Source organism: Propithecus coquereli, unplaced genomic scaffold, assembly GCF_000956105.1.
Source record: "Propithecus coquereli isolate 6110/MARCELLA unplaced genomic scaffold, Pcoq_1.0 Scaffold292, whole genome shotgun sequence".
Lineage (NCBI taxonomy): Eukaryota > Metazoa > Chordata > Mammalia > Primates > Indriidae > Propithecus > Propithecus coquereli.
In genome coordinates, this window is record NW_012148530.1 from 1,652,743 (window position 1) to 1,665,829 (window position 13,087).

At 36.8% G+C, this 13,087-nt stretch overlaps 1 protein-coding gene across 1 annotated transcript in view; it reads right to left on the reverse strand.

The window, feature by feature from the left end:
• Positions 1 to 13,087, reverse strand: part of DST (dystonin) — a 374,223-nt gene that overhangs the window by 93,120 nt on the left and 268,016 nt on the right. The window contains exons 44-49 of the mRNA XM_012648708.1: positions 10,815 to 10,894; positions 9,981 to 10,222; positions 8,964 to 9,093; positions 5,786 to 5,985; positions 3,816 to 4,311; positions 653 to 2,124 (exon numbers count right to left, since the gene is read on the reverse strand). Of these exons, the coding sequence (XP_012504162.1) occupies positions 653 to 2,124; positions 3,816 to 4,311; positions 5,786 to 5,985; positions 8,964 to 9,093; positions 9,981 to 10,222; positions 10,815 to 10,894 (2,620 nt within the window). The remainder of the gene's footprint in view (positions 1 to 652; positions 2,125 to 3,815; positions 4,312 to 5,785; positions 5,986 to 8,963; positions 9,094 to 9,980; positions 10,223 to 10,814; positions 10,895 to 13,087) is intronic.

Consider the following 13,087-nt stretch of genomic DNA (forward strand, 5'->3'; position numbering starts at 1 on the left):
TAACTGCCATGAAAGTTGTATTTAACTCACTCTAGTTTTGACCCTGGGGCCACATGAAGCATATATAAAATCTTACTTGTTGACGTTCTTATTGTTATAATTAAAATTGACAATTTAATTCTAAAAACGTGGATTAAATGAATAGAAGTCAATAAGTTTCATTTTTCTATTTATGTTTTCCTTTAAATTACACTCGAAGTTTTTGTTCTATTTTCGTAATAAAACACTGTGGCCCCAAGGAAAAGTTTCTGATTTTTTTTGTGTGGCAGTCAATGTATTTTAAAAATGCTGAGAGAAGAACATCTGCAGCAGGGTCCAAAGCACAGCTCTGGTCACTACAGCTGGCAGTTGTGAATGACATCAGACACAGACTCCGTGATGTCAGTTTCAGGCTTGCGCTTGCCTGGAACCTTATCAAGCATCCTTCTGACCTCATGATGTTATCTCAGGTCTTATCCCATGAGGGCTGAAATCCCCCAGTAGCCTGAAACTGCTCCACATCTCTGGATGTTACCCCCCTCCCCAATCTGCTCATTCAGGCTCAAATACTGTGTCATATTAGAAGGATCTACAAAATATGCAATCTCCTTCCTATACAATTAGAAATTTCTTTTACAACAAAAACACTTGGTAAAAACGAAGAACTACCTACCTTGAAGACATTGAGCTGCTGATTAATTGTCTCTGTTTCCATACCAACGGGACCTTGTGACTCTTCATGTTCTTCAGCTTTCCGAAGCAGAGTAGAAAAGTCTTTCAATTTGCTGTAGAATTCTTCAAGACGCTCAATTGTCCCTTCAACCTGCTCTTCTCTGGCTTGGGCTCGGTCCAGTAACTTGTTGCATTGTTTGCTTAAAGCCTCCAAGTCCCTTTTGATTCCAATGAGGTCAGGAGATGTTTCTTCTGTGGCTAGCATCATCTTGCAGGTTTTATTGGCATTGTCGTTGCTTGCTATGAGGGCTTCTAGTTTCTTCAGAAAGGCTTTTATAGACTCCTTTTGCTTTTGCAATGTTTCTACGTCTCTCCCTACTGGAGCCATGCTATCCAGTTCATCATCGAACTCTGCAAACTGAGAAAACATTTCTCGGATGGTATTCTGGAAATGCCCAATGCCTTGAAGCTTGGTTTCTAAGAATGAACACTTTTCATCAACCTGCTGACTTACTGCATTATGCTCTTGAGCTAACGTTTCTGCTTGTAATAATATATCAGAGGTTCCCTTTGAGTCTGAGGTTTCTACCACAAGGTCCTGAGCAAGTCTTTTGGCCAATTCTACCTGAGGCTTCAAGGTCTGCAGTGATTTCTGCTGAGTCTGCAACATGGTCAGATTTTTGTTACTGTAAGCCTGGGGGCCTAGGGAATCATGGATGTCCAGCTGTTCCTTTGCACACTGAAGCTGCCTTTGAGCTTCTTTGGAAACTTCCTGAAATTCCTTAAACTTCTGAGCCATATTCTCCAGAGAGAATTTCTTACTGTGAAGTTGTTCAGTGACCATGTCTACCTTCTGGATCAGTGATTTATTCTCATCTGTAACAACCTCTTTGTCTGTCTCACAGACACTGAGCAAGCTATTGGCTGTGTTGTTTAGTAATTCTACCATACCAAAGTGTTGGTCCATTTCCTTCTGCAAAGACTTTAACTTGGCAATAGAACTCTCAGTTTCAGCAGGATCCAAGCAAAATTTTATTTCCTCCAGGTCATTCTGACATTTGTCTATCCACGGCCGGAGAGTCTCCACATGCTCTTTATACTTGAGGGCTTTTTCCAATGAATCTTTTAACTTGTCTTCTCTTTCTTTCACCTGTTTATTAAATCCATCCCAGTTGGTTTTAATCGTGTTAAGCTGTAACTGTAAGGCTGCCTTCTCAGACCCTTGTGTTTTTAATAACAGATTTTCACCTTCTGCAATGGTTTTTTCATAAATATTAGACTGGGCAGTCAGAGTTTTACTAAAGTCTTTCTGATCTTTAATTAATGACTCTAAGACATCAAGTTTGGCTGATATTGGATGAGACTTGTTTTGCTCTTCTTTCTTTGTATCCAGCCAAGCCTGAAAATCTCTAGACATTTGCTGAAATTGATGAGAGCTTGCACAGGCTGACTGAAGGTGCTGGACATGGTTCTCTAAAAATGAAATTACAGACATGTTCATTTTACATCAAAATGTTAATCTAATCTATGAAAAGTCAAAAGAAAAATCTCTAAATGAATGTACGGAATTATCTAAAAGCAAGGGCTTTTACCATCGACTACAGGAACTATAAGTGAGCTTAAGTCATTGACAAAGGGAAAAAAGAGGCAAGAGGCAGGCACAACAAAAAGAAAAGGGACAAGTCAAGAAGCAGGAAACAGATGAGAGGGGAAAACAAAGACTAATGTGGGAATAAGTAAAAATGCATAGAGGTGCAGGGTGCAGTCACACCACACGTCGCCTGCTGTGCTAATGTCTTCTCCACTCCAATACGAGAAAGTGACAACTACAAAGTCGCAGGTTATGTTGATAAATAATCCATCTCTTATCAAATAGGACTTTTTCACTTCTATGACTTTTACATACCATGGAGGCCACATAATGTAGCATACAAGAACTGCATGAGTTTGTATCCTGGCTTCACCTCTTCAGAGCTGGAAGACCCTGGGCAAATGACTAAAACTCTAAGGCTCATTTCCCCAACTGTAAATTGGCAATATTAACAGTGGCTGTTGTGAGGATTAAATGAAAAGTTCTTAGCTTAATGCCTATCAGGTGAAAGTGGTCATACATTACGAATAATAATGATAATAACCTATCATTTTTTATTTTCAATATCATGTTAAATAAAGGAGTAAGTATGAAATGGTTGCTGTGATCAATAAACACATCCAATCAATCAAAAAACATAAACTGAATATTTACTAGGTACATGACCTAGACACTAGTGTTACTTTTCAAACAAAACAAACAGCTACAAAATGTGCCTTTCGGCCGGGCGCGGTGGCTCACGCCTGTAATCCTAGCTCTCTGGGAGGCCGAGGCGGGCGGATTGTTTGAGCTCAGGAGTTCGAAACCAGCCTGAGCAAGAGCGAGACCCCGTCTCTACTAAAAATAGAAAGAAATTAATTGGACAACTAAAAATATATAGAGAAATTAGCCAGGCATGGTGGCGCATGCCTGTAGTCCCAGCTACTTGGGAGGCTGAGGCAAGAGGATCGTTGGAGCCCAGGAGTCTGAGGTTGCTGTGAGTTAGGCTGACGCCACGGCACTCACTCTAGCCCGGGCAAAAGAGTGAGACTGTCTCAAAAAAAAAAAAAACACAAAATGTGCCTTTCTTTGTCGGGCCTTTCTGAATCCCAATAACTCATCACTGCTGCCTCTGACATCTGCCGCAGGACTATGGTCATAGTAGGTGAGGGAGGAAAACAGTGTCAGATGCTTCTCTTTCACACATTTCTCTAGACAAGTTTTCTATGACAGAATAGACAAAGCAATAGTGGATGATAAAATGATGCAAAGCCTTTTCAATAACTATGCATTTGTTTTTTCCTAAGACTACGTCACACCACAAGATTTGGGATACCTGAAATTTTAATGCACCTCCAATAAGTGGATTTTGCCAACAGAGCCTCTCTCTATTATCTGCATAGAATTGCCCTGACACTGTGCGTGCCTTTGAACACAGAACTGCTTTTCGTGCTCCTGTGTTCAGCCTCGGCTTCGTTTATATTCTCAATGGGACAGAGTCTCTTTACGGTCCTGGATTCTTGGCAACAGCTTGAAAATAGGCAATATATATCTATTTCTAACCAGGAAATACATGTACTAAAAGTTGACAAACCTGCTTTTTGTTCAATATCTTTAAATGATTTTAAAATGCCTTCCAATTGTCTACTAAGTTCTGCTTTCAAGTACTCTTCTTTCACCAGTGCTGACAAATCCTCACAGAGCGTCTGGGCCACTTTTATCTGCTTCGTTTCCTGCTCTATTTCCTGCTTCATTTTTTGGGCTGTTTCCAACTGTTGGTTCATAGCATCAGGGTGCGTGCCCACGGCCAGAATGCTGCTGAGTTTATTATCGAAGTCATTCAGTTTATCAGAAAGGCTTCTCAGTAGGCTTTGATATTGTGTGCTTTTAACAATGGCTTGGTCAATCCAGGCACATCTGTCACTCAATTGTCCTGTGAGGCTATCCCACTTTTGGGTCACAGCTGCCAGTTGCTCCTTCACAATCCCATGTAAAGAAGGGTCTTCTCCAGGTCTGCTCAAAATGCCCTGACCAGCTGCTGTTAGCTGCTCATATTGAGGTTTCCGAGTATCAAATTCTTGCAGCAGAATCTAAGGTAATGAGGATAAACACACAAATTATCGTATAATTGGTTATAGAAAACATAGCTTTAAGTGTCCAAGCAGACAGAAATGGGAATTATTTATCCAGTTTTTGTTTTTTAAGTTACCACTTTCCTAGTTTTTATTTAAAGGGCAGTATAACTAACTTAAACAAATCCAAAGCACACTTTGCAGAGATAATATCTTGTCTAAACTAATCACATTCTGCTAAAGGGAAAAAAGAATAGAATAAATATTTTTGGTAATTTGGGCAAAATGAACAAAAATTCATGTACAAATTTTCATATACAAAGGGAAAACACTGCTATTGGACAAGTTCACACTGCACTAACACCAAATATGTATTTTCCTACTCAATTTTTTCTCTTTGTAGGATTTTTGGACTACTCTGTAGCATTTTACTTTAAAGAAAATGCACAGTGATAATAGTGTTAGAACATATCAAGTCATGATGCATTGATTTACAAAGGTTTTTTTAACATAAGATTTAATGATGCTTATGGTCTTTATTATAAAGGTTTTAGCCAACAAATCATGGTGCTCAGAATGTATAGGCTCAACGTGACTCTCATTATAAAATGAATGATCCCAAAATTTCTTGTATGTAATATTTTATCTATCTTTTATCTTCTATTTTTATCTATATTTTATCTATCCATCTATTTCTGGGAGACTACCAAGATGAGAGGCAATTAATTCTCCCCAGATATTTATTTTTATCTTTCGTTTTCATTCTCTTCAGATTGTGGATATGAACTAGAACATGTGACTCTTACCAAGACTTATTTGTATTTTCAGCTTATAGAATTAGCCTTTCTGCTCTAAAGCCAGAACTCTAACATAAGAAAAACTAACTGAAACCACAATGGAGCTTTTGCTATTACACCTGACTTAAATTTCATGATATTTTTCCCCCTTGTGGATTTCTCTGCTTTGTAATTAGATGAACATCTGCTAAGGCACTGGGTTTCGGGGTTCCCCTCTGCTTTCCTTATTCTTTGTCCCCTTCTTATTCTGTCTCTCTCCCCCTCAGGACCCCACTGCATGAGTTTTACAAGTTTCATTATCTGCTACCACAGTCAAAATGAATAAAACATCAAAGGAGTAATTTCTGAACAGTAAAGAGCATATACTAGCTTCTCATAAAAAAATTACTTAATCACATTAATACTTCAAAGAAGGCCCTTTTTAACAGGATCTGTACCACCCACGATATGACTGAAATAATTGGGGGACTTGGCCTACTCACAGGCTCAAGGGGACTACTTTGGGATGCCTCATAGCTTTAGTTCTATGAGCGTTTCCCAATAACCTCAGGATGGTACCTTATGGACATCTGAAACATTACAAATATACTTCAAAACAGGTAAAGCACACACTGCCTAAAGCTAATGTATTTATAATGAAAACATTTGTTAAGTCAAGTTGTTGTGCATGAGATAGGTTATTAGGTAATACTCACCTGCACCTGCTGCCTTTGCGTGTTTAGCATATTTGGGTCAATGGACAAGGGCCCAAGAACACTGACCATCAGTTCTTTTTCCACAAGCCACTGTTTTAACTGGGCCTCTATAGTCTGGAATTGGGTTAGGTTATTGGAGGATTCTTCCAGTTTTTGTTGTCTATCAATTGTTAACTGATTGAGTTCTTGCCATTTAGACTCTAAAAGAAAAAGGATGAAACTGGTGTTTGGTTTTTATGCATTTTACATGACTATATCTATGAAGACTATATGATACTATTCAAATTGATATGTAAGGGCTATCATTCCATTTTTATAACTCTTCTTACCTAGTTAAATAAAGGTCTAATCTAAGAGAATTAATTGCATTGAATGATACAGATTTGGTAGTTGTGTGTCAACTGAGGTATAAGAAAAGGAAAACAAATCTGAATCTGATTTTAGAAGATAACTGTGGAATATGGAATATTCTTTAGAGCAAACAGGATCCTGAGATCCCTCATTCCTTCTAGAAGTCCTACAGAGTCTGTTTATTTAAGTATAACTAATCTACTACAACAGTGAACATTAATTCTTTTCTTTAATATCAAATCTTCAATTATCAGGTCTAGGTAAATGGCTCCCAAATTTGTATATTTAGCCCCAATTACTCTCTCCTATTCAACTCACACATTAACAACCAGCTGCTGGAAAGTTACAGTAGAATATGTTACCAATCCTTTAAACTCAACAAGAAAAAATAAAACTTATTATATTTCTCTCAAAACTGGTGGATTTTTCTGACTTTTAGGTTTCTTTCAAAGGTTATCATCTCTCTTATGTCACTGAGATGCAATAATTTAGAATGTTCTTTCATGAGTTTCCTAACTCTCTATATTCTTGATCATAAAACCTTAAGCCCCTCCTTTACATTCCTTATGCTGTAATTCCATTTTGGACCTCATTATATGTGTTGTTCTATAAATTTTTTTTTATTGATACATAATAGATGTACATATTTTTTGGGTACATGTGATAATTTAATATGACACCCCTAGGTGATGAGTTAACCTCATCATGTTTTGCCTAGGTGAGTAATTCTCAAACTTGAGCTGCATTAGAATCACCTGGAGGGATCATTAGCAAGACTGCTGGGCCCCACCCACAGAGTTTCTGATTCAATAGGTCTGGAGCGGGGTCTGAAGTTCTGCATTTCTAAACAGTTCCCAGCTGATGATCTTGCTGCTGGTTCCAGGAGCACACTTTGAGAACTACACATCTAGACTACCAGTTTGCTAAGTGGTTCTCTGCTATTAGTGTTTCTCAGCTGCTAACCATTTGTTTCTAAAATAGTTTCCCTACAAAGAAAGATCACTTGTAAACACATCACTACCCTGCTCAAATCCTTCAATAACTAACTCTTCACACCCTAGACGATAAAATCTGAAGACTTTTGCCTGACCTCCTACAGGTCCTTCAGGACCTCCTACAATCTGGCCCTAATCTACTGCACACTTGATCTTAGCCAAAAGGCCGAGAAGCGAGAAGCGATGGCCCTAGTCTACTGATCTTAGAGGGTTTGTACTTTGAGATGAATCCTCTAATCCAGCCCTGCTGATCCCATCGTTATCATTCAAACAGGCTTTTGCTCACACAGGTCCCATGCCTGAGATGCTCTACCTCCTATTCACATATCCCAACCCTATCCTCCCTTCATAATTCCAATGGATCTTACCCTCTGCTAGGAAGTCTTCCTGCTCTCACCACCCTCAAGACAGCACACTCCCTGCAGCCAAGGGTTATTGATCAGAGCACTTAGTCCAGCACTTAGACACATTAATTGCTCAATAAATATTCGTTGATGGTTATGCTTAGTTGATTTCAGAGATTTTTTTTTTCACTTAGCATAATACACTAAAGGGGTGATTTTAATAGAACCTAATCCCTGACACCTTATCTACTTATCTACCGACATCATTCTATATGGCATGTACTAGTCAAACACAATCCGACAACAAAATAATGCAATTAGAGCAATAAATCAGGAAGGAGAAATATCAAATTCATCAGGAAGCTTTTTTTAAATGCACATTCCTCATTCCTACCCCTATTTTAAAATGTCTTGGTAATACTCTTCCCATGTAATTCTGATATCCCAAGGGAGAGCCACTCAATTAGGGCCAAATTAATTACAATGCAACAGGAGTCTCTATAGTTGGATTAAATATTTGAACATTAATATCCCTTAGAGTAACATTTTTCAAACTAAAACATACTTCCAGATTTCTAAATTTATCACAGCACACCTGACTCTAAAGGAAGGACAATATTTAGATAAATACAGTGGAACAACGGAAAGTAAAATAATTATTATAATCATAGTGTACACCTAAATAGCACTTACTATGTGCCAGGTATTATTCATCTGCGCTATACACATATTAACTTATTGAGTTGTCCAAACAATACTATGAAGTAGGGAAAATTATTTTCCTTCTCTTATACTAATTTTCCACATCATTATAATAATGAAAAATTTTAAGACAATAGGGCTAATGAAGAAGATTCTGTAACTATGAGGAGCAGTTTATACAGGGACAGTATAAAGGTGGGAGGATAATTCTAGATAAAGAATCAAAACTACTAGTCTTCAGTGATGGGTTACTTTTTAATACTGATTGGGAGAGAGAAGAGAGTAAAATATGGGTCTGGAGCAGTCCCAGGAATAACTCCACAAAGAAGGGAGCCTACCTTTTCCAAACAAGTAAATGAAAGGAATATTTGAAAAGATAATAAAACTTTAAAAAGATAATAAAGCATAAAGTACCATAAAACTAGTAAAAAAGTCAATAATGATTAATGAATACAATGCTACTCAATGCACAGCTAGTATCTAGTATCTACCTTCTTCAGAAAAATAAATTTAGTTACTGTGTTTACCAAGAAAAACACAAGATAAGATATAAAACGTAAGTATATAAAACATAAGATAAGATACATATAAACATAAGCTATGCCAATTCTCTGCACAATATAATTTGAAATGACACTTTTAAACACGGAAAAAATAGATTCTGAAACATTAACGCAAATCCAAAAATATGTGAGGCTGTGGATGTTTTCTGATAAAGACTGTGACACAAATGAAAAGTGAATGAGCTTCTGTTCATGGACTTTCATGTTAAGTAATACAACATACCTATTTCTGTCAACATCTGTTTCCATTTGGAGGCCTCGGGAGTATCTGGGTTCTCCTCCAATAGTTCTGTTAATGTGTCTTTCAACTCCTGTACTTTGTTTACATTTTGCTTCAGTTCAGCCTCGAATGACTAACAAGGGAAAAAAAAAAAAAAGTAACGACATTAAAGTGTGCCAACAGCAAAAGACAAAAACACAATTATGATAGAGCATTTTTTTTCTCTAGCATGACCAAAAGAGGAAAAAATCCACTGCTAAATGATGAAGCTGGTGAGGACCTGGATTCACCAGTTATTTTCCTTTCCTCTTCTCAGCCGGTCTTCAACTGTGTGACAAAGAAATCCCACAGAGGAGCACTAGACCTACGGAGATAATGACTTTCATCCCCATTACTGAGGAAGAATTTCATATTTTCAAATCAACCACTTTGGAAAAATGCAAGATGGCATCAAGATTGTAATTAATAAAAAAAAATCAGCCTTGATAAAGGCTGCTAGCATTTGAGAATCTACTAGCATGAATAAGCACTTTTTTGGACAATGCATAAGGGTGCAATTACAGGTTACTTATAGAAATTTTTGTCATCATTGCCACCATGTAAAACCATTCTCCCAACCTTGACAGCTATAGAAAGAAATGTCACCTATTAAAGAAAGGGATGGCATTAGCTACCCTATTTTACATTAGCCAGAACAGATCCTTAATATATTTAGCCCTTAAATAAATCTTTTCCAATAGTTGGCTGGTTAATATCCCAGACTTCAACTGATTTAAAGGTGTAAAAGTTGCTTATACCTAACAGTTTTCTCATCTTCATAATGTGGGTGTGCAAAAACAACAAAAAAAGTGACTATTATCATCAATCTCTACAGAAAGGCACGTTAAACGAAACTGTCAGATTTTGTGCTGAAGGTTATAGAGCTAGAAAACAGAACAAAGCTCCTGACCACAAAGGCTCAGTTTTGAATGCTAATCTGTTTTCTTTCATGTCTTCAGTAGGTTCTCCCGCAGAATATACCTTATTCTGCTCAACTTGAGCCTTCACAGCTTCAGTATCTGTAGGTGTGGGTTTCTCATGCCATTTTGTTGCAGTTTTGTTCATTTTCTGTAACCACTGCATCATTGCACTTGATTCTTCCTGAGCTTTTTGCAATTTGGAGAGTTTAGAATTCAGTTCTGCTATTTTGTCCTTGAGTAAGAGGCCAAGATCTTCATAACCATGACTTATGTCGGTCATATCCTTTTTAATGGATGTTAAACCTAGGAGGAAGGGAAAAAAACTTATACTGACACATTTCAGGACATTTGGAGCAGAAGTCTAGAAATAAAAGTTTGTTTTATAAGGTATACTCTTCTATTTTGTCACTATTAAACTTACTATGATCAAGTCATAGACTTTTTAGAATTAAAAGGTTAGATCATCTTATAATGCTATTTAATCACAAATAATTCAAGAACACTGAATAATACAAGTGAAATGAAAAAGGTATTTTAAATGGAATAAAAAACCTAAACCACAAAATGTTACTTACTAATTCCTCAGGCACCAAACTCAATTAAGTTAGGTCAAATAATGTTATCTCAATTGACAAAATGTCTCAAATTACCCAAATAAAAAAGAAAACAAAATCAAGTGCCAAAGTGAACTAGATTTTACTAATTTCAGATGAACAAAAATTCATGGAATGTTATATAAATGGTATTTGTGGAGATTTGTGACTATTAGATTAAATACCATTTTAATTCAAGTTTGAAATTTCAAATATAACTACTATTTGCCTCTAAGAAGATTTCCTCTCTCAAAAAAATACCAAGTTACATTAATCAATAACCAATTAAAATTATTATTTACCTTTATTTGCCAAAAATTCCTGAGTATTTGGAGCTGTTCCTTCACCATTTAATACTACTCCACCTGCAAAAATATTAAATCTGAAGTTAATAGTAGATATTCATAGTATTTGTATACATTAATAGTAGATGGCATTACATCAAATCCTATTAAACAGTAATCATTTACAAATGTTATTACTACTTGGAAACACAAAATACTGGTTCAACTTCAAAATCAAATGAAAATCTCAAATTTAAATATTGAACTACATCCCCTCTGATTTTTTTTATTTTTGAGACATAGTCTCACCCTGTTGCCCTGAGTAGAGTGCCGTGGCGTCAGCCTAGCTCACAGCAACCTCAAACTCCTGGGCTCAAGCGATTCTCCTGCCTCAGCCTCCGAGTAGCTGGGACTACAGGCTCAAGCCATGATGCCCGGCTAATTTTTCTATTTTTAATAGAGACGAGGTCTCACTCTTCCTCAGGCTGGTCTCGAACTCGGGAGTTCAAGTGATCCTCCTGCCTCGGCCTCCCAGAGTGCTAGGATTACAGGCATGAGCCACCGCGCCCAGCCTGAATTACATCCTGTCTTCTATGTAAAATTTATTCTTAAAGTAGTAACATCATCTTAAATACTAGAGTTTCAGTATGTTTATATTATAATATAAATTAATCATTAAATATTAATCCATAAAAAATTTGTGACAAAGTTGCTTTACTGCTAAAGTTATCTTAATGATAAAGGTCCTGAAGCTCAGAAGGTGCTCAACATAGAAGTGTGTTGAACACAGTATAAATCTCTGACAAACCAAGGAGCGTCTGCCTCACTTAGGGATTGAAAACTGGCTGGTGCAGTTACACATTGTTGTCATGGGTTTAATGGAGGCAGAATGATTTTTTTTTTTTAAAGACATGAAGAAAACCTAAATATTAAAAAACAAACAACTCTATTACTAAACCCACATTACATCAACGCTGAGAGAGAGAGAGCACACAGTGATTAGGAGTACCTGGGTCTTGGTGTGTGACTCACTTGAATTTAAATTCCAGCCCCACCAATTCCTAGCCATGTGACTGGACAAACTAATCAACCACACCGATGGGGATAATAATACCCAACTGTGGGAACTAAAGACCACTGTGAGAACTGAAGACCCATTGTCTAGCAAAGAGGAACTACTCAGTGAGTAATAAACTAATATTTCTCTTTTATTATTCATATATAACAATCTAGCATTGGTATCTTTTCATAACCAGAATCTTAGAAAATCAATTAGACTTTCTCATACTAGAACCCACTGGCTACCTATTCAAAACACAAACTCATTTCCCAAACCAACCATACAAGAACAAGTATAAACAAATATAATAGAAACATTTAAATATCTGAAACTTTACTTTTGTCCTTTAAAAAAAAATCACACACAATGGCATTTCAGATGGAAACGGAAATACCCCACAGATGCTCAAGACTAATTCCTACCATGTTTGGTAGTTATCAAGAGTCAAAAAAACAAACAAACAAACAAAAAAGAACCAAAAAAAAGGCCTCCACTTGGTACTTATATTGCAAATATTGAGGGGACATGAAGAGCTAAAATAAATAAAACACAATAGAACTCCTTTTCTTAAAATTAAAAAAACAACTTGACACTCTAGGAAATCTGATTAGAAGAGAAAGGAGAAATCATCACACCATATATAATATGGGTATTCCCTGAAATGGGATTAATAGAGTGGAATAAATGGTTGGTTGAGAAAGGCCCAGCTGGAACAGCGGTGTCACAATAGGGACAGCTGGGGGCTGATCAGACCAGATAAACCACAGAGGACACACAGAACTCTCAGAATAAAGATATGAGACTGCCTTCTGTCTATGCCAGAGGTTTTTTTTTTTTTTTTTAATTTGATATTGTATGTTTTAAACTAAAAACCATACCCACAACTTACTTAATTTTAGAATCAATATTTATATGCAGCTCTCTCGTTTTGTTGAGAAGAGTGGCTTAACCATGACTTAGATTGTGATTTAGATATGCTGGCCAGCACACTGAATAATTGTTTTCTTTAGGAATAGTGCACAGAATAAAGAGGATGGGACTAAAATAAGAGAGGGCTCCCTCTGCAGAAAAGAGCTATTTTCTTCCCTCACTCCTTTGCCAGGAGCCCAGACTCATTTCTTCATCCAATATTATAATGAGAATAGAAATATTTCAAATAGAATTTCAATATACCCATTTAATTAAGGTAAAAAGCAAACAAATTGGAATCTGATCTGGCCCCTACCTCAAT